This window comes from Rhinolophus sinicus, chromosome 15, assembly GCF_057876585.1.
Source record: "Rhinolophus sinicus isolate RSI-liver-muscle chromosome 15, RSI-T2T, whole genome shotgun sequence".
NCBI classification, from domain to species: Eukaryota; Metazoa; Chordata; class Mammalia; order Chiroptera; family Rhinolophidae; genus Rhinolophus; species Rhinolophus sinicus.
In genome coordinates, this window is record NC_142515.1 from 129,680,251 (window position 1) to 129,703,070 (window position 22,820).

Consider the following 22,820-nt stretch of genomic DNA (forward strand, 5'->3'; position numbering starts at 1 on the left):
AGTATAAAATCAATCAGTTTTTGAAATGTTGTCTTTTTAAAATAGTATTTATATATTTTTGACTAGTTGGTTCAGTTATGATTTAAGATCAAGGTATAAAAGGAAAAAAAGAAAGAAATCTCCAGATATTTAAGTTTCTGTTTCTTTGCTATCTCTAGTAGTTCTTGTTTTGAGGTAGTATCATTTTCTTAAAAGGCTGACCATCAAAGTTGGTGACTACCAATAGGGTATAATTTCAGGTGAGTCAGGTAAGACTCTAAGTGAAAAAATAGCTCCCTTAATGGTTTCCTGAAATGTGAAATTTTGCAATTAAAATTTTAGTTTTTGAATCATGGACTGGAAAGGGATTTAAAGTTCATCTCATCCACTGTTCCTCAAATCTTCTATTTAGGAGAATCCCTTAGAAGCTTAAAATAGTAGATTCTTTGTCCTACCTCACACCTACAAAATCAGAATTATTAGGAGAGGGTTAAAAGAAAGTTCTTCATTTGAATCTGATGCAGCCAGGCCTCAGTTTGGAAACTACTGATTCAGTTCAGAGTTCTGTGTAATGCATAGCTCCCCTGTATAATTCTGTATACTGCTCAATACATGTCCTGATGTCTGGGCTGTAAAACATTGGCTTGGTGAGACTAGATAAAAAGTAAACAATGGCAAGTGGTTCAACCAGAATATAATACTTTTTTTTTTTTAATTTTTTATTGGGGAATATTGGGAAACAGTATGTTTCTCAGCTCCAAGTCATTGTCCTTCAGTCTAGTTGTGGAGGGCGCAGTCAGCTCCAAGTCCAGTTGCCGTTTTCAATCTTTTGTTGCATCCTATGGTGGGAATTGAACCAGCAACCTTATTGTTGAGAGCTTGCGTGCTAACCATCTGAACCATCCGGCAGCCCCTCCAGAAGTCCAGCGGCAGCTCATTGTCTTCAGTCTAGTTGTAGAGGGCGCAGCTCACTGGCCCATGTGGGAATCGACCAGGCAACCCTTTTGTTCAGAGCTCGTGCTCTAACCAACTGGGCCACCGGCTGCCCCCAGAATATAATACTTTTGAAATGCTTTTGTAGATAGGCGTGGCCAGTGATAATTAAGTAATAATTATTAGCATACCTTCACATTCAGAAAGGTGTATGGACAGAGATGGGAAAATAACGAGTTTCCCAGCCAATAGTCTCTTTACCTAGTTTCTTAAATGTTTTTACTGGAGTGGCAAAGGTGGGATGATAAGGTTCTTTGCTCAGCTTTTGAAAAATTATCTGAATCTCCACATTTTTATAAGGTTGCATAGGATAAAAAGGTTATAACTTGAAAATATTCAATAAGGAAGTTGATCGCTTATAAAATTGGTTACCATTCACACATCCTTCCTGGCTTGCTGCTTCTATGTGTCTCACTCTTGTCAACAGTCGTGACTCCCAAGCAGTACTATGGACAATGTAATGGAAGTATAATGCAGACAGGTTTCACGTGAAATTTCAAACCTTGAAAAAGATAGGAAGTTTCATTGGGTTGATAGAAATATCAAGAGCACTACTGAAATCATGTGCAGAGCCACAAAGTGAGGCCACCTAAACAATAACTGAAGCTGAGAAAGTCAGTGAGATCGTTATATAAAGGAATAATTTTAGTACCCCCCAAATTTTAAATATACCTTAGAGGTGGAGAAATAGGTAAAACCTTCCAATAAAACCACAGTATCCTCTTTATGATCACATGATAATAGCAATCTAGAAGTGAAAGATAATGTTTTTGTCCAAAAATTTCAGCTCCCCAGTGAAAACGATTCAATCTTAAGAATTAAAACATAGTTGTGACTACTAAATTACATTAAATATAATTTGAAATGGATTTGTTTTCATTTCTTTATTCAAAATAAAGTTCTAATTTAGTCATTTTGTCGCACTGTTTATCATTTAGTTAAAGTAGGTTGCCTTCAAATAGCCTTTTCTAAGCAATATAGTGTGGTAGTAAGAAAACTAACTCTAGAGCTGAAAACTACCTGAGTTGCAATCTACTAGTAGTTGTGTGCCATTAGGCAAGTCACTTAACATTTTATTATTCACCTGTAAAAAGGGTTAATAATGATCCCTAGTTTATGGAGTTCTGATGATTGAGTTAACAGATGTAAATCACTCAGGACAGTGCTTGGCACATACTACACATTCAAAAGTGGTTGCTGTTTGACATGTTTGTCTTCAGTATAGATAATTAAATGATCATTCTTTGTTTTCAGTTTTCTGACTTCAATTTTTGAGAGGCCTGAGGCCTTATGATTCTTATTTTCATCTTTCAAAATCAGTGTTATACCAAAAGGCTAGGAATTAAATAAGGGGACGGGGAATCAAAACAAACAATAAAACCCAAAACTGTGTTCTCCAAGTCTGTGATAAAATGATAGTAAACTGTATAAACTTTTATTTTTATCTGAAAAAAAAAATCAGGAGTTTTCTGTGCTTATTTTAAAAGAACATGGATGTCTTAAATTACTTTTAATATCCTTAGGCACATATCTGGCTCAGACCTCTTTCTCAGTGCAAGTTACATCTATAACCATTATTGTGATTGCAAAGACCAACATTATTACCTTTCTGGGGACAAAATCAATGATGTCATCTGCCTTCCAGTGGAAAGATTACCTCGTATTACACCGGTATTGGCCTGCCAGGACAGAGTTCTCAGAGTTTTACAGGTTGCTATTATTTGCATTTTTGTAATTTTTCATAGTTTAGGTAAATGAATGTTGATAAACAATGTGTACTTGAGATAAATTACTGTATTGATTTCTACCACTTTAAACGTCCTGCTTAACTAGAAAAAAAATTTTAATATTTTAATTGATAATCTAATTTTTTTACTTGAGGCAAATGTGTTCAGATCTTTGGCAAGATTTTAGAGAGACGTATATGAATGAAAGGACAATTCCTCACACACACATACACACACACACACACACACACACACAATTTTTGAGCTAATACAATCACAGTGGAGTACCAGGGGGGTTTTTTTGGTTTGTTTTTCTGCTTTATTCCTCCATCACCCGCCCCTCTCCCAAAAAATCACATTAAATGAGGAAATTGGGTTTAGGAGAAGTTGTTAGGCTTTAACAAGGGATAGTTGAGATCAGGGTTGTATCATTTGAATTTATCCACTGTTTATGACAGTATGTGGAACACAATAAGTGCTTAGTAAATATTTGTTAGATAAGTAAATGGGTGATAGATTGAAAAACTGAAAACCACAATTGGCTAAAACAACTACGTAAGGCCATTGTTATTAATAATAGTTATAACTATGTCTTCTTGGAAGTGACTTTCAATAAAATACACACAAACACACACACACACACACACACACACACACACACGACCCATCAAATTAAGTGCAGGTAACATAACAGGTGGATTAATTGGTTCAGAAACTTAGCCTGATGATAGTGCAGCTGAACGAAAGTCTAGCTGTTCATCCTGTGCCACCACAGGCTGTCTCACTCTTTGGAATTTCATAGCCATATGACCATTTCTTGGCATCAGCCCTTTTATAAAAGGAAAAATCCAGTGGCTCTATCGGGTTTTTTTCTTTGAGGAATTAAAGTTTCATTCTAGAGGCATGAATGATAATTTCTCCCCTCACAGGTGCTCCCAAATATGAGTTGTTTGAATAAGGCTTTTAGCAGGAGCTGGCTAGCATTCAATAGATTCTGCTTTGTTTAACAGCAAGAGGTTCCTATGTTTATTGTAAAAAAAAAAAAAAAAAAAACCTCAAAAACACTAAGGATTTATGGAAAGCAGGAAATTAGTCTTGCCTCTGCCCTGCACACGTCTCCTGTTCCCCATCTGCCTTTCTAGGCAATCTTGCCCCAGAGGTAGCCTTTTTTAGACAGTCTTGTGTATATTCTTTTGTGTTTATATAGTTTTATGTAGATCTCTGTAAACTTTTAAATGTTATTTTACATGAAAGAAAGCATATGCCTCTTTTATATGTTCTTTATATATTTAATTTTTTTACTATAATTTTGCGATTTTTTCCATCAAATGGTTTATCATAGATGTCTTTTCCATATGAGTATAAGTACTTCTACCTCATTGTTTACAGTTTCACAAATACTATGCCCTACATAAAAGCATTACAAGTGGCAAGATTGAAAAAAAGACAGATAAAAGGACCTGCCTTGTTTTCTTATCTAAATAGCAGGCCATTCTGCCTCTCACTGAAGTGGATTTGGGAAATACCCAAAGGCAAGGCCAAAATTTTTCTTAGGAAGTGACTTTGGGTCTGTTTAATGTTTGAATGTGCGCTATGTTAGGACAGAAAAAAAAGCATGTTCCTGGAGGTGTTGTTAGGAGAGTTACCAGTGTCAAGTTTTCAGGTAAATAGAGTATTTAAAATGAAAAATATTAAAAGCAGAGAGTATTTTAAATATTTCTCTTATTGATCTTTGCATTTTATTTTAAAATGAGTTAACACGTGCAAATTGCTAACAAGTACACATTGGTATTTGTGACCTAATTTTTTCAGCAGTTTTATTCTAGAGTTCTTTATATGAATATTGCTGCTATTTCTGAGTGCCTGTATCAGTTTAGCTTTGTATTCTGTTTCACTTTTAAAATATTTGTTCTCCTTCAGGGATCTGACGTGGTATATGAAGTCGAAGTTCCTGGCCCACCTGCTGTTTTAACTCTGCACAATGGAAATGGCGGTAATCGGGATTTCAGTTTTCACAATCAAATAAGGGAGTGCCTTATGTTAAGTCTAGACATTTCAGGGTTTTAATCATTTAACTATATATTAAGGGAAAATGGGAAATTGTAGAAAGAACATTTTTCATGAACTGGAATTGAGATGGTGGATGTCTGATAACTTGCCAGTAACTTATAGTAATGACTTATTGAACTTTAATTTTCAGTTTTTTCATCTTAAAGTTAAATGATAAGGAAGGGTGTTACCTCTTACCATTATAAGGTTCTGTGAATATATAACATCCTCACAAATTAAGTTTTCTGTCTTTATATTTTTAAATGAGATTTTTACATGAACGTCAATGTATATGAAAAATTTTAATCTTAAAGAGATGAGTGGTGGGATAAATATAATATGTTGACTTTAATTATAACTAGGTGACTCCGGAGAAGACCTTTTGTTTGGAACATCAGATGGAAAACTTGGGCTTATTCAAATCACTCCATCCAAGCCAATACATAAATGGGAAATTCGAAATGAGAAAAAGAGGGGAGGTATGTTTTTGATGTAGTTCATATTCTGAAATTTTGGTGATTATTAAATAAAATATCCTAGATTATATAGTTCATTCTGTTTTATTTATTCAGAGTATGTATATAGCAGACTTAGCAAGTCACAGAGCCACCTCATACATTCACTATTTGTTTACTTAGCAGGGCTATCATATTTTTGGCATAAATTTTTAAAGTAAAACATGCTAATAGTAATTTGGGATGGATAGGCTCTTATGCGCTAATGTCCATCTATAACATCATTTTATGCTCAAACCCATTTTTCATTGTTTGGTGTAGGGAATTAATTGGAATTGGGGAGTACGTGGTTTGAGGCAAGGAAGAAGTACAGCGGATCAGGGAATATTCCTGTTTTCTAAGGAATTTCTGCTTTCTAAGGGGAATTTATAACTGACTTGGTAGGTAGTGAGATAACTATAAGTACAGCATGTTTATTCATATATTTATTCCTCCAACAAATACTTCCAGGTTAGAAGAGACAGAGGATAAACCAATAAGTAAATTAGATAGCTTCAACTAGTCACCTGAAGAAAATGTAACAGGGTAATGTGCTAGAGAGTGATGCGTAGAAGGAGGAGGCCTACCTTTAGACTGGGTGGTCATGGGAGGTGCCTTATAAGAGGTGAAATTTGAGCTCAGATCTGATTGATATGAACATGAGTTAGTAATGTAAAGATTTGGGGGCAAAGAATGTTCCAGAAAGAGGAAAAACTAAGGACCAAAGACCTGAGGCAGAGGTAAACATGATTCATTTGAGGAGCAGTAGGAAGACCAGTGTGGCTAAATGCATTAGCACGGAGTTGAAGTCAGAGAGGCAGGGTGGGACCAAATCGTTTAGGTCCTCGTGTGCGATGGAGAAGAGTTTGCATGTGAATCTCAGTGCAGTGGGAAGTCATTGGAGAGTTGTAAGTGGGACGTGACATGATCTAATTTACCAAAACAAAACAAAAGTGGATAGAGAATGGATTTTGGAGGAAGCAGATCAAAATTGGAAGCATGGAGGTCAGTTAAGAAGTTTTTGTTGTAGTTGTTATAATTTATCCTGGTCTAGGCTGGATATGCCAGTAGCTTGGACTAGGCAAATGGTAGTTGGGAATGGAAGGAAGGAGTATATATTTTGGAGGTAGAGCTGATAGAATTAGCTAATGGGTTTGATGCGGGAAGTGAGAAAAAAGAGAGGAATCAGAGATGCAGTCTAGATTTTTAGCCTAGGAAACTGGGTGGTATCATACCGAGATGCGGGGAATCTGGGGAAGGAGCATTATTGTTGGGGTGTGCTGAAGAGGGGGATAAAGAGTTTTGTTTGGGGCACGGAAACTTTGAGATGCAACCGGATGTCTCAGAGAAGATGCTGAATAGGGACTTGGATAGATGAGTCTGCAGCTCTGGGGTGGGGCCAGAGCTGGAGATGGAAACTTAGGGGCCATTGCCATGTAGATTATATTTAAAGCCTTGGAAATGAATGGATGTGGATGGAAAAGAAAGGGACACTAGATTATGCTCAGAGTTTTTGTTGTTTTGCCCCCATGTTCATGCTTACTTGGTATATACTTGACTATAATATTAGTTTTATTAACAACTTATCACTTATATTATTTTTTAAAGGTATTTTGTGTGTTGACAGCTTTGACATTGTGGGTGATGGGGTTAAAGATTTACTTGTTGGGAGAGATGATGGAATGGTGGAAGTTTATAGCTTTGATAATGCAAATGAGCCTGTCCTGCGATTTGATCAGGTAAGTTCATTTTTAAAAAGACTGTATCTGCTTATTATGCATCAAATAATTACAGAGATGACTATGATGATTTGGGTTTTATTATACATTAAAATGTTGTTTTGGCTTAAAATATTGCTGCCTTGATGTTATCAAAATCTCTAGACTACTCTTGTGTTTGAATAATAGACTGTTGCCTTCAAGCTGAATAATAAATTATTTTTTCATTTGGATTCTAAATATTGTATATCTAAAGTATTAAATATTTTGCCTGAGTTTCTATAATACGTAATAGATTATAGGAATAACATATGTAACATACGCGTATGTTTGGGTAACATAAATGAGACTGTTTTTTAAAGTAATAACGTTTCAAGAATAAGCTTCATATTGTTAGGACAATATAAAAAATATCCTTAAGCAAAGAGGCAAAAAGTAACAATTTCACTTCTAGCCACCCAAAGGTCCACTGAATAAGAATTACTTGGTAAGAGTAATTTTCATTTCACAAATTTTAAATGTAATTAAACTTGTTTACCCCAAGGTACAGAGTCACATGGAGAAGCATTCTGGTATAAACTGAGTCTTTCATTTTCATGAAGTGGGAATTCTCCAGTCCAGGGTTTCTCCGTCCTGCCTTATGCAGGATGCACTGACTCAGTTCAGCTTTTCCTTTTTGTCTAATTTCTCTAATAATTATGCCACCCAGTCCCAACTTTAACTGTAGATCAGCACATACAGATGTTTTGGTGTATAAAGTATATTATATAGATAATACGGGGATAAAAATATTATTCGACTTATTTTCTAAATTTATTTCATATTTGTTCATCTCACTTTGGTATAAAAAGTCATCTTGCTAATGATGCAAAAAACAGTTTAGGCTTAAAAACCTATAGTAATGTTTTGTTGGTAATCTCCTGTATTTTTCTCATCAACCCCTGAGAAACTTTCCTATTTAGACCCTAAGTCTCCGCCATGACTTCTGTTCCAAACTCCAGTAGTGACATAGCATTTCCCTGCTTTGCTGGGTGTGACACTAAGAAATCCTGTCTTCCTACTCTTTTTCCTGTTTGTCTGATGGCAGAGGTACTCTTTCAGGTTCTGTTAAGGCTGCAAATACACTGCCTCATCTTGGATTCATGCCATTAGTTTATTGTTTTCTTAATCACAAGTCCTCTTATCTGACGTAGTCTGGACTAATGGTTGGTTAATCAAAAAAAGTTAAGGAGCAAATCATAAAAAGAATATATTAATATATATACCTTAAACATCATATTTTAACTTAAGCTTATAAATAGATATTCATTTGTCAATATTTTGAGGGAAAGAGCAAGGTCTATTTTTGTGAGTTTAGTTCCCTGATTGGCAGTCCATGTTGTTATTCACGTAAACTATGTCTATACCATATTAGCTAGTCTCCTGCTTTACAGTTATATGATTTTTTTAAAAAGATAAGTTGAATTAGTTAAATCTACAACTCTGAGAGACTTTTACTAAAATGTACTTGAAGTACATTAAGATAAATGAATTTTTAAAATGTATAAGCAAAAACATAGAAATTAACAATTTTTTTATTTTTGTAACTTTTGAGTACATTGGGTTAATTAAGGTACTTCTAAATGAATGAAAAAAATAAAAATTATAATTAATAGTCACCTAATAAACCACTCAGGAAGTGAGAAAGTGTGTGACTCTATTGACTGCCTAAGATATCCTTCTCTAAGTTAGATGGTTTCCATTGTTTTTCTTTCGATAAATTGAAGGGGAACCTGATCAAGTTGCAGACGATATGTCATTAAAAAACATTTTTGGGGGTAGATCAATGGGTGATTTTAGCTATATAACTTGGAGGATGTTTAAACAATTGAGTGAACTTTCTATAACAAAATTTCTTTTATTCTCATCAACATCTTTATATGACCTAGGTTGATTAGTGCTGTATCTGTGAAAATGAAAAATAGGAATAGAATTGATGTTGAACCTAGTCTTACTGTAGTAATATATAAATAATATTCATTTATGATGCATGAATAATTTGGAAGGAAAAAATAATCTCCATTTATCTGATGAGATTCATTTCCTATAGAATTTTGCTTTTGCATTAATTGTTTACTAAAACTTGTAAATTTGTCTTCATCAGTTGTGTAATACTAATTATAATGACAGAAATTCCTAATGCTTAAACCTTTAAGATCACAGAAGATAAAACCATTTCAATTATTTTTTCTTGGTTGCAGAAAAGTATAAATTTCAAGCATATGAGTACATTTCATTAAGATAAATATGTGTGGGGGAAGTAGAATGGAAGGAAATAAGAATTCAAGAAGAAAAAGGAACAATGTAAAATTCCCAACTTTTAAAGAAGGATTTGTTTCTCCATTTTTTAAGCCAATGATTGTGTATGTAAATTTGTCCTGGTATTTAGATTCATTGGGCATGATTACAGAATGTGACAGCTTTATTTTAAAATGATAATCTTTAAAACTTCCAGAAACTACATTCTTTGTAACTATTTAAAGTTGTGATGAAAAATCTAAAAGGCAGCTTATAAATGTACAAGGGGGTGCATAGTTATTTTTCAGAATAACTTTAGTGGGAACATGAACAGAAAGTTTTGAAGACTTCAAGTGTACGTATGTGAGATGCACTTGTTAAAAAAAAAAAGAAAAATAACTTTTTTGCAAATTTATAATCAAACCTTTGTTACTTGACTCTCTCAGGTTCTCATCTCCGGAAAGGCTAAGATAGCCTGATTGGCAGAATAGCTCTAAGGTTTGCCTCCTACAAGAAAGATGACGAGAACTAGAATTTTTAATGCTAGTTTTTAAATCCATTTCCTCCATCTTCTCCTTTAAAACAATGTTTCTTACCCTTTCCTGATAAGAATTACCTAGCAGAGTTTTTCAAACTACTGGTCAAACCAATTAGTGGGTTGCCAACCCTTTTTTTTTTTTAATGAAATAGAATGGATTAGAATATATCAGCATGTAATACAAACCTTTTAATTTATATCTGTTGTTATACACGTTCATGCATGAATGTATACCAGATTGCAATATAAAATATACTACTTGCTTTCCGAATAGCTTGAAAACCACTGACCTGGAGTGTTTGTTAAAAATACAGATTGCTGGTTGACTCACTCAAGTGATTATTATCAGACAAGTTTGGAAAGTATTGCTTAAAAGAGCTATAAAGCCTGAACTTTCTGAAAAACTTGCTTTCTCTCTAAAGTAGCAAATTTCTCAAAGGTTCCTCATAGGGTATGATCTTCTGTATTCATCAATAAAACTATTTGGACAAAACACATGAGAGGTGGTCTGTGGAATTCAGATAATAGACTAAACGTTTTGAGAGTTTTGCTTATGTCATTTTAAAAATACGTTATTATATAAGTAACACATTTTTGCTCATTAGATGACGCCTATAGCTGAGTGGTACACACAAATATAGGAGTCACTTTCAGTCTTTTCTCCAAATGTGAAAACACTGAAATTTTCTGACATTTGTGCAGGATTTTTACCTTTCCAATCTCAGTGTCTGCACATAATAAGTATTCAATAATTATATGTTGAATGTCTGGAGACAGGAAAATATATTTTGTGGCTTATTTTAACACGTGTGAAATTTTTAGTTACTAATGAAGTGCTTGATCTTGAATTTATCTTAGGCCTTGTCGGAAAGTGTCACATCTGTCCAGGGAGGTTGTGTAGGGAAGGATGGCTATGATGAGATCGTATTGTCCACATATTCAGGTAAGGGAAGTGGTAGGACGTAGTTGAAGAAAAAAAATCAGTAATGAAAAATATAAATAAATAGCTTTTGATGACTTTTTTAAAAAGTGTTATTACTAACTCACTCTTATCTACAGCATTAAAAGCTTTATTGGTTAAAAAATGAAGGAGTGGACAGATTGATTTACAAAACAGTTAATATTTAAATAACAGTTTTTAAGAGTGCCTGGCATATCACTAGTATCTTTAAATGTTCAATGATATTCTTTGGTTTAAAAACAAATTTATGTTTTGTTACTGAATATATTTCTTATTAAAACTTGCTTGCTTTTGAGTAGGTCATTTTTGCATTCTTACAGTAGTTATACAATATTTTAACTTTCCATGAAAATAATTGCTGAAAAACAATTCTTTTTCATCAGCTATTTTTGCGTTTGCTAGAATGTGTTGACTTATTCCATACTTGAAAACTAAAATTGTAAATTAAGAAGTGAAAAATTTCCTTAATCATAGTATTACAATCTTTTAGGCAAAGCAAAAACAGTATCACAGAATGCTGACATCATTTCTTTATGGTTTGAATATTTTCCAGTGTGAATTATTTTGTGTTTTGTTTTGTTTGAAGAGGAATAAGCGAGGCTGATGGTGGTGGACAAAGGGGCATGTAGATGGGGTTTCTGTGAAGAGCAGCAGCACTGATGGCACACGATTCTAACTCCTTTCTACAGGCTGGGTTACAGGTCTGACAACAGAGCCTGTTCATAAGGAAAGTGGACCAGGAGGGGAACTGAAAATTAATCAGGACATGCAAAATAAAATTTCTTCTTTACGGTAATTTTGGATTTTTTTGTTTGCCTTTTTATTTTTCATTTCCTGAAGTGTATGGTTGTTTATTACTTATACATGCAGTATATTTTCTTGGAAATATTTAATATAATTAATGAAAGTTTATCAGTTTGAGAAAATTATCAGTAAGTGCTGATTAATATTTTAGAGTTAGAAATATACTTTTTGTATACTTTGTTCTATGTCGACTTTATTTAGATCAATAATTATGTTTTTGCATTTGTTTAGTTATAGATAATTGTAGTGTTTTGGGTTTTTTTTTCCATGGACATTAGAAAGAAACTAATACAGATGGCTGTGTTCCTCATTAATTGTAATGTCAACTGCTCCTATGGGCTTTTTTGAATGTGTAACTTTGGCTTCTAAGTTTTCTTACTGGATGTGAGTGATATTGACTTCCTGACACAGAGGGATTGCTTTCGTGGCCTGTTCAGTTTGTCAAATCCTTTGAAGGGGACTCAAGCAAAATTGCTTCATATAATGAAGATGTGGGAGTTGCTGAAGCTTTTAATGACTGCTCTCCCTACTTCAGCCCTTGTCAACCCCTTCGGGGAGAGAGGGCCAATAATTTGTTGATGGTAGTTGAGGGTTTTTAAGGCAGCAAAATTCCACAAGCACTAGTTCACTAAAGCTACACTACAATTTCTCCACAAGCCGATTGACCAACGCCACCAGGAGAGCAAGCTCTAATGATTATACAAGAAGGATACCAAGTAGAGTTAACGAGGACTATCTCACATCCTCAGTACAATACCTCACATTTATAACCATGTCTGCCCCTCCTGACGAAAGCTCATGAGAAGCTCCTGTTTTGTTCGTTCAGCACCTGGAACATAGATACATTTGAAGCACTCAGTACCACTTCTTGAACAAATGAGTCCTTTCCTTTGTTCATTGCACAAACCCCTTCCAGGATGCTCCCTAGACTTTTCCCCCTACACTGGGGTAGTAGCTAAGCCTCGGGTTGGTCTACCTCAGTTACTATTTACTTCATTTGCAAATGGCCTTTGCCAGTAATTGGAGTGTCAGCGATGCTGCACAGTGCAGTCTCAGCAGAATCCTCCCCAACACCAGGTAAAACTGCAGCTATACCCCTGCCTCATGATTATCCTCGTGGTCCCCCAGGTGTTAATTCTTATTTTGTCTCTTCCTTAACGCTTCCTGAAAGGTGCATGTTTACTGCTTTCACACATTTTGTTTCTTATTAAGTCTGACGTCTTCCTCTGCCCCAGTACAATCAGGTTCTCTTCTGTGTAATACTACATGGACCTGTAACCAGATCTTGCATTAGAATTGATTATTTGCAACCTGCTTTGATACTTACAACTCTTTATTAATATTGCTGCTGTGGGACTGAGTGGATGTTTTAATGTTTAGATTAGAGATAAATAATGTTGAATCGTTTGTTCAGTTATAAAAGCAAAAAATTTGTTCCTATTAGTGTCATAGTTCTAGTTCAACCAATAAAAGTCCATTTTGCAGAAGTAAGTGTCTCAAATTTTTATAAACATTCAAAGGACCTCAAGTGTTTACCCTTATAGCTGACGAAGTTGTGCATATTTTCCTATAGCAGTGAGTTGGAACACCTGCAGTATAAGGTACTACAGGAAAGAGAGAAATATCAGCAATCTTCTCAGTCAAGCAAAGCAAAATCAACAGTACCTTCATTTAGTATAAATGACAAGTTTACATTAAATAAAGATGATGCCAGCTACAGCCTCATCTTAGAGGTGCAGACAGCAATAGATAATGTCTTAATACAGGTAAGCAAAATGTCGAATTTCTTTGTTTTATGACTGAATCTATTTTGCAAACCAGTCATGTGCTCTAATTATTATTGACCCCTTTTAGTTTTAGACAGTAATTTTCAATATTTGTCTTTTAAATGTTATATTTAGTTTAGATAGTAATTTTAAAGGTTTATCTTAATCTTCCATGAGATGACCATTTTGCTCATAGATTATCTAAATTATATCTTTCCTTTTATTTATCCTATACATACTAAACAAAAGGCTGATGGACTTAAGTTTCCAGTTGAGTCAGAAAGGACAGTAAGGATTTTGTTCTTTAGCTAACCTATAAGAGGAGCATAACAGAGGTGCAACTTAGAAAACTCCAGTATTTAATGCCCTTATTCGAACCTTTTCTCAAGCTCCAAATACTAAAATGGTAGCCTGCGGTACAGCCTGCTCATCAACCACCACTTTCTAGGGAGATCAGTAGGCAAAGGAGATAATCCCAAAGGTGAAATTTAGGAATAATAATATACAACTCCATTCATCAATATACTTAATTACTTTTTCCTTTAACTTGGGATATATTCATGGAGTTGAAAAGGATGATATATAGTATGATGAATGGAAAACAAGCAAATGATGGAAAAAGCCATCAAAAAATGAGAAAAGAATAAAGAGGAAGAAGAGGACAAGGTTTTAAAAGATAGGGAAAGATCAGATTATTCATTAGAACTGAAAGGCAGAAATCTCTCTTAACTAATGCTAGCTTGGGGGCAGCTGCATTGAACAACTCTAGGAGCACGATTAATGTCAAAAGTGCAACAGCGGTTCCTCAAAACTGCCTCTCCAGAGGGGACCGAAAGTCATCCCCTTTCTGTGTTACAACTGAAGTTAAAATTGATAAAAGAGAAACTGATATAATCAGAATGGCCGTATGATTATTTGCGATCCATTGTAACATTTTTAGCTAGCACAGACAATAATAGGAAGATTATACCTTTAAGGGGTTAGTGAGAGACAACATTCTATAATCTCTGATAAATAAGTCATTGTAAGATAAATTCCCTGTTAGATTTATTTTCTAGAAGCACATATTACCAAATGTAAATTCAGATGATACAGGAATAACCCTTAGTGAAAACATGTTTTGTGAAAATTTTTAGTTTTCCATCTGAACCTTTTTTTTTCTTTGAATATTGACTGTAGAGTGATGTTCCAATAGATTTACTTGATGTGGATAAAAATTCTGCTGTTGTCAGCTTTAGCAGCTGTGATTCTGAGGTGAGTAAAAAAACAGAATTCTTCAGATGCTTTCATTTCTTAGGCCATTTTGAATAAAGCCTGTAAATGTCACTAGGGTTCATTGTTTCTTCAGTCTCTCCCTTCACAACTTTCCCTCAAAATCTGCTGCTCTCTTTCTTTGTCCTCAGATAACCTGTAAACTAGGGTGTTGTCCGAGATCCCTTCCTTTCTCTGATCTCTTAAATCCAATTACTTAATGGTTCCTGCCCTTTCTATCTTCCTGGCCATTCTGCCTTTGTTTGGCTTCATTTGCACGTCTGTTGACGTTCTGCACCCTCAGCACCCTCAGCATGCTTGCTGGAACTGCTCATCCCCCACTTGCTCTGCCTCTGTCGCCTCACTGCCAGCTGTGCCTTCACTGCCGCCAGAGGCCTTCCTAAAATACATGCATCACTGTCGTTTCGACCGCAAAACCTTTGGAAGATTCCTTGTTTCCTGCTGCATATAAGTCTAGATTCCTCATTGTGACGTAAAAGATTGTCCATGATTCAGCTCTTGATTACATCTCCAACTTATCTTTCAGCAGCAGCTACCTTCTCTTCCATACACATTATTTCTGTCAAGCTGACATTCTTAAAATTTCTTGAAAATGCTATGTAATTTCACACATTCATGCATTTGAACGTGATCTGTTCCTTCTGCCTGCCCTTCCTCACTTTTCTGGGCTTGTTGACTCTTGCTTAACCTTCATTCAGTAGGCATTTATTGAGCATTTACTGTGTACAAGGAATCTCAGATGAAGTCTCGCCAGAGCTTTGGGACCTGCTAATTATATCACTTCTTTCTGCTTCGTGCTAGCAGACTAGCAATCTCAGAGCTCCAGGTGGCTCCTGAAGAGAAGTTAGGTAAACAGAAGGTCTGGAGTGGCTGCATTGCCCAAGGCAAGCCAGAACGGGGCGGGACTGGGCTTGGCTGCTAGTTAGTTACACAAATGAAAAAGGGATAAATATAAAAGGAATAAAAAGAGTAAAGATCCCTTCCTAACTCTGATCTCTTAAATCCAATTACTTGATAGCTATGTGAGGGACTAATTTTCAATGTAATATAATTTCATATTAAAGCTTTTTTTCTTGATAAGAGATTTTGTAACAGTTATATTATATATGGTTTGTCATCCCTTTTTGAGAATTAAAACATACGTAAAAAATTAGGGCCTACACTTTTATGATCATTTAAAAAATCAAGGTAATATAAACATAAAATCTTTAATTCCTCAATTATTATGAAAGACTAACCTTTTATTTACATCACTGCAGGATTCTTTGGAATGATTATTTTATAGTAGTTTAAAACCTATTCTCTAGAATGATAGCTTTATAAAAACCTTACTATGGGTATTTCAAGTATATACAAAAGTACAAATAGTATAATTATCTCCATACACTCACCACTAACTTCAACATATGGCCAGTCTTACTTTATGCTCTTCACCCTTTTTTCCCCCATTCCAAACCTAATCCCAGATGTTTTATTTCTTCGAATCTATATCATTTTATCTATAAATACTTAAGTACCTGATATTTGTTTTTAATTCCACAAAAATTAATTTATTTTTCAGTTGATTGAGCCTATGCTGACTAGGTTTAAATGATTTGAAATGTTAATGTTTGAATTTTCTTTTTGATATTTGCATCCTTTTTATTTCTTCAGTTATTAAATATAGGGAAATAACAGTACATGAAAATTGCATATCAAATATTTCATGTTGCTTTGCATTTGCAATTCATGAACCCAGATATATTTTTCTATTTTGGTAGTTTAATATTCAATTTCAAGAAGTTACAATACTTGAACTAACCTCTCCAATTTAATTCAACAAACATGTGGGACTGTGCTACTTGGTGAGATATTTCTCAGTCCTCTATAAGTATTTGTGAAAATCAAAGACATTCTATACCAAACATTGATGTTTTCGTCTTATAAACATTAGGAGTTGGTACCATACATTAAAATTTTAGAAGAACAATTAATATTTTAAAACGTTGTTGTAGAGACTCAAGATAGAAAGGGCATGACCTTTAGAGTCTGAAAGGTATGGATTTGAGTTCCAATTTATTACTTACTGGCTTTTGGGAAATTTACCCAACTCCTCATGCCTCAGTTTCTTCATGTGTTAAAACGTACTTCGTGAATCTTACTGCATAGGGTTGTTTATAGAAATAAGCAAAAAGCATTTAGCACAGTGCCGCCCAGGTGATAGGTGCTCAGTAAATGGTAACCATTATTGATGTTGTTTTTATTGTTAAAAACATGGATTTATCCTTTTCCTTAACTTTCAATTCTTCCCAGTCAAATGACAACTTTCTTCTTGCCACTTATCGGTGCCAGGCAAATACCACAAGGCTGGAACTCAAGGTAAAAATGTTTGAAAATACCTTTACTTGAAAGTTTGAACTTTCTTCTTTACCTTGGTATATATCTTGCAACAAAAATGATATATCTTTGTATTAAATTTCTCCCTGAAATGATTCATTTTGTAGTAATGACTTTTGAATGATGTGTTAGGTTTTAATTCAGCCCAGACCATTATCTCTGCTATTATTAGTCAACCAGTCACCTGCTCTAAATTTACCAATCCTTAATTTCCTCTAACTGGAAATATTTTTTCTACTTTTCTATTATGGAAAGTTTAAAACATGTGTAAAAGTAATTATTCTAGCTTCAGCAATGACCAACTGTTGGCAATCTTGTTTATACTCTCTCCATTCCAAATTATTTTAAAGCAAAGACAAGATATTTTATAATTTCAGTTGTAAATATTTTAGTGTATGTGTCTAAAAGATAACTCTCTTTTAAAACATAACATAATACTATTATCACATCTAAAACAATTAACAATTCTTTCATGTCATCAAATATTTAGTTTTCACAGTTCTCTAACTTTTGTTTTTATTGTTTGTTTGATCCAGTCATGGTCCAAATAAGGTCATTTGGTTATTAAAGTATTAGAGCATTTGCCGTATATTTTCCTACTATCTGGATTTTTCTGTCTGCATTCCAGTGATATCATTTATTACTATCTGTTCCAGAGAAAATCTTTTAAAGTTTTCTTTTAGCAATTTAGTAACATAATCACTTCTATAAATAAATATTGATTGTGGCATACAGATCTAATTTTTAATGTCAGATTTAAAAAATTTTTTATTTATTTACTTTTTATATATTTGTGATCTAAAAATTAAGGAGGACTGTAGCTTTTTTCCTGGTGTTCCTCATGTTCTGAGATTCAAAGTATGTTTCCTTTAAGAGATATTGTTACACAGTTTTTTCCACATCTGGGTAAGGAAATTCCAGTTTAATGTAATTTTTTTTCTAAATAATATATTTTAGTCCACATACGAGTAACACAAGAGGTACTACATACAATCCATCCCGTAAATTGGAACAGAGGAGCTGAAAGGGGGCAGGCGGGAGAAGCTGGACAGCTTTCCAACTCGTCTAAAATTAAGTCTTCACAGTTTAATGAATTACTGCTTTCTGTTAACTGTTTATGAATTCTCAGAATATTCAACCAGCCATCTTCAAAATCTCTCAAAACAATTTCCTAATCTAAATATATTATAATAGATTATGAGTATACTTCTCTATTTTCATAGAAAATCAAGAGTTAAGTTCTTGGAAACATTTTTTTCTGTCAATAGATTTTTATAGCTTTATGCTACAATACCCCTATTTCTGAGGAAATTAAATATTCCGTATAAATTTTAGTTATTTGGAAAACTCAACGCTTCAACAAAAATATCTAAATTTGAACCCTTTTTGATGTGACTCATATATTATTCACCTGTGTGTTTAAATGTGCTAGACTAGTATGTGAGAATGTGTGTCTTTTGGAATGCATAGCATTGCTAAGTATAGACAAATCACCTAAAAATACGTGGCCGGGGTAACTTTTATAGATGGATTAATTTTGCTTTCGACTGCCAAAATCTTCTAAAATTTTCCTTTACTCTACTAGTACAAAATAGCTGTTTAATAGAGTGCCGTTATTTTCTTCAAGATATTACAGAAGAGATTAAGGCCTAGTGCTTGACTACTTGTTTTGAACATTTTAAGATTATGTCTACATTGGTAGATTATTTTCATTTTCTTTCTTCTTTTATGTGGAATCAGATTCGCTCAATTGAAGGCCAGTATGGCACACTTCAAGCATATGTGACTCCAAGAATTCAACCCAAAACCTGCCAGGTCCGCCAGTACCTTATCAAACCCCTTTCACTCCATCAAAGAACTCATTGTATTGATCATGACAGGTAGGACAAAGGAGGAGTTTATTTTTAGGGTATTACATGGCGCAGATAACTTGCTTTTAATTTTTATAGTGTGAATTCTGGTAGATATTTGTACATTTTAAAAATTCAGTATTTAAATGTTATGGATTAATATTTCTGATAGATGTAAGATCTTTGTCTTCTTTTAGAGGCTGGCTTGAGCTGGACTTCGCTCTCTCTCTCATATATTACCATTCTGACATCTCTAACACAGTAACAGTTTCTCTCTCTCTCTCTCTCTCTCTCTCTCTCTCTCTCTCTCTCTCTCACTCTCTCACGTATAGTGAGCAAATAGCATTTAGCTTTTGAGTTTTCTGTGAAGTGAACAGGACCTCAAGCATTGTCGTTCTTTCTATTTCACCTCAGAAAATACTTGTAGAGCAATTGATTGTGATAGTCCCTGTTATTTCTGACTTCCATTCCCTCCTGTTTGTAGCTTTTCGCTTTATTTCCTGAAGATGAGAAACCATGGGTTTAAATGAAGAATAAGGGAAAGAATTGAATGGTTGAACACTTTCCCTGTGTTGTGCATTATCATTTAAGTCTTACAGCAAGACAGGTAGTAATAGCTCCATTTTACAAATGAGAAAGGGAGGCTTGGAAAAGTAAAGAACTTGCAGATACAAGAAATAAAGCTATGATTTGAGACCAAAGCCCATGTGTTTTCCTACTGCAGCTTGTAATTTTAAAGATATGTAATTTAAATAGATATAAGGAGAAATATTCCTGAGGAAGATTTGTTTTTGAAAACATTAAAGGGGATAGATTCTTCTCAGGGTGTCTTCCTGCATAAAAGTTGGAGTTGTTAGTGGAGGTAGCATAGCGTGCTGCAAAGAGCAGCAAACTGGGAATCAAGAGACTCGGTTTATACTCTTAAATCTGTTCCTGTGTGACTTTGGGGAAAGAACTTAATCTCTTTGGGCATAAGTTTTCTCACCTGCAAATGAGAGGGTTGGTTTGGATGGTTCCCAAAGTCCCTTCTAGTTCTTAGTTTTCTTAATTTTTTTATTTTCTTAAAATTCCTTCTGAACCTTCAGTTCCACAAGCTTTATATTTTCTTAACTGTTTATAATTACTCATTTGATTTATTTAAACTCTGTTTGTTTGATTTATTTCACAACCGTGTGTGTGTGTGTGTGTGTGTGTGTGTGTGTGTGTGGTTTTGCAAGATAGATGGTATTATTCCCTAACTTGCTGAATGGTACACAGATATATAATAGTAAGTAATGGAGCAGGGTTTCAAATTCATCTTATTTAAAATTAAAAGCCCAATTCTTTGCCTTCACATTATGCTGATTATTTTCCTAAGGAGATTCTTGTATAAGTATGTTTTGTACTTTGTATAATAGAAATACTAGATGAACTTTTTAAAAATGAAATTTATCTGAGTAAATTGAATTTATTTCTAAAGCATGTTATAATGAAAACAAGCTATTTATGTTACTTAACTGAATATTAAAAGCCTGAGGTATAGATAAGCACTCATTTTTTTTTCATGAAATCTAAATGTTCATTTATCTGATATGTAAGATTAATCTGAGAAAAATTAAATGGATACTTTTAAATTTGTTTAGCTACTATTGCAAAATCCTGATTGTTAATGTGTTGTATACATATGTATTTAATCAAACCCACACACAAATGTGTACCTCTACTATGAAATTATAGACCCGTGAATACACTGACTTTAACGGGCCAGTTCAGTTTTGCTGAAGTTCACTCCTGGGTGGTGTTTTGCTTGCCTGAAGTTCCTGAAAAACCTCCAGCAGGAGAATGTGTGACATTTTACTTCCAGAACACCTTCCTGGATACACAACTGGAAAGTAACTACAGGTAGATAACACTTGTTACTACTTTACAAGGTTTCTTTATAAATGGAGCTTCTAAATTTTCATTTGTTTTAAAATAGGAATAATTTGCAAATAATAGGATCGAAAGCCTATACTGCTCAAGAGAATCTATTGAAAAACAAGTAAAATTAATGAGTTTTAAAACATGATTGAATAAAGATAAATATGAAAGATCAGTACATTTCCCATTCCCAACAATAACCAGTTATAAAATAGATTGTTTAAATAAGACCCTTTCAGAGTAGCAATGACAATAACAAAATATCCATATAAAATCTGTAGGACTATTTTTTATTAGATACAAGCAGAAGTTACATGAAGAAAACTTTAAAATTTTATTGACATGAAAGACTTGATTCTATGGAGTAACGTCTTCTATAGTCATCAATATGAAGACATTGTAAACATGTCAGTTCTTCCCAAATTGATTTGAACATTATTCTGATTCCAATAAAAATTCTGAATCAGTTTCTTTATGCAGAAATGGAAAATGACTGAGAACTTCGGCTTAAAATGTGCAGGTTTTTGAAGCTATCGAGTTATGAGGTGGAGGTCACTATGTTCTTTTATACTTTTCTCAAGCTCCCAGCTGCACTCCTGTGCTCTTCCCACCTATATCTCAGGGGCTCCCATAATTTGTATTTCTCAGTACAGTAGAGGCTAAGATTTCCTTCTCCTTTGTTCCCATCTCTGAGTGTGACATGACTTCCTTCTTGGGTAAGGCTGATTGCTCTACCTGTGCTCTTTGAGCTTGTACCTTCCTGCCTATTCAAGGTCTTTGCATTCTGATTGTCTCTTACATCTGTAGGTTGTTTTTGTTTGTTTGATCTTTTGTGTGTTTTTTATTTTTTATTTTGTTTTGTTTGGAGGTGAGTGGGCTCTTTATCCTCTCCCTGTCTCTGTCTCTTAAGGTTTCTTTCCTAAGGAGATTATTGAGATTACTGAGGTTTTCTACTTCTATTTGCTAGCTGAGACCTCCCCATGCTGAATTCTGGAAACAGCTGTGAACTCAAAATTTTACCTTAGAATGCAGCCTTTTGGAACCAAGAACTCTCCAGAAATCTAACTAGTTTTAGGGTCAGTTCTATGGAGCTGTTTCACTGTACCTTCCAGAGGACCTTACCCATATCTAAACCTGTAATAATGACTCCTGTTTTTTTGGGGGGTTTTTTTGTATTTCGGTTTTTTTTTTCTGTTTTTTTTTGTTTGTTTGTTTGTTTGTTTTAAAAAGAGGATAGTTTATTGAAAGCAGAGGGTCAGAGCTCCTGAGAGGAAGGGGGTCCCAAATGGGGGTGCCCGAATCACTCCTGTTTTGAAGTACCAGTGAACCTCACACTTTATTCATAGCAGACAATTCGACATGCCAGTAGCATATAATATGTTTTTATAATAGCATGCCTTTCTCTTTACCATTCTGTGTCCCTACATTTTTTTTTTTTCTTTTTAACAGTCAAAACTCTACTTACCCTTCTAGGCCCAAATGAATAGCTGCATTTTTTACTCCTCCTTTGATTCTCTTCTCTGGTCCCATAGCATTTTATTCTTACCTGTCTTAGGTATTTATTGTTATTTATTTGAAGTAAAAAGAGGGTGCCAAAAAATGTGTACACATTTTAAGAAAGGAAAACTGTATTAAAATTGTAATACTCAATATATACCGATAACGAAAGATGAATACAAGTCACGTTTGACTTCTGCAATTACAAGAGGAGCTCAGAGTGATTATTATCAGCATCCAGACACTTCTGATTACGGGAACTACTGCTTGAGCAATGTTGACCAAAGTGTCCATTTGTACATATTTTTGGGCACCCTTAGTATAATAACTTTTATGTAAGCGTCTCTCTCTAAATTAGACTGTAAGCTCACAGCAGTCTACATCTTGATTATCTTTGTATGTGTCCCCCAGGTACCTAACACATGGTTTTGGACATAGTGGTGCTCAATAAATGTGTTTTGGGAATCTGAATAAAATACACATACATGGAGGAAGTGTAGGAGCATGTGCTTTGGGGGCAGACATCCTTAGGTTTGCATCTTGGCTCTGGGACTCGCCCGCTCTTTGACCTTAACTAGATTATGTCACTCTCTGAGCTTCAGTTTTTTCCTGAGGAATGG

General features: G+C 34.4%; 1 protein-coding gene across 2 annotated transcripts in view; it reads left to right on the forward strand.

Annotated features, from left to right (window-relative positions):
- The window catches only part of BBS7 (Bardet-Biedl syndrome 7), a 34,411-nt gene that overhangs the window by 6,638 nt on the left and 4,953 nt on the right, over positions 1–22,820 (forward strand). For both annotated transcript variants that reach the window (XR_012498235.2, XM_019741399.3), the window contains exons 5-15: positions 2,496–2,682; positions 4,620–4,692; positions 5,111–5,227; positions 6,851–6,981; positions 10,634–10,718; positions 11,426–11,528; positions 13,114–13,306; positions 14,486–14,560; positions 16,871–16,936; positions 18,695–18,834; positions 20,521–20,685. Coding sequence is in view for 1 of the 2 variants with exons in the window: in XM_019741399.3 (XP_019596958.3) it covers positions 2,496–2,682; positions 4,620–4,692; positions 5,111–5,227; positions 6,851–6,981; positions 10,634–10,718; positions 11,426–11,528; positions 13,114–13,306; positions 14,486–14,560; positions 16,871–16,936; positions 18,695–18,834; positions 20,521–20,685 (1,335 nt within the window). In the remaining variant the exon portion in view is untranslated. The remainder of the gene's footprint in view (positions 1–2,495; positions 2,683–4,619; positions 4,693–5,110; positions 5,228–6,850; positions 6,982–10,633; positions 10,719–11,425; positions 11,529–13,113; positions 13,307–14,485; positions 14,561–16,870; positions 16,937–18,694; positions 18,835–20,520; positions 20,686–22,820) is intronic.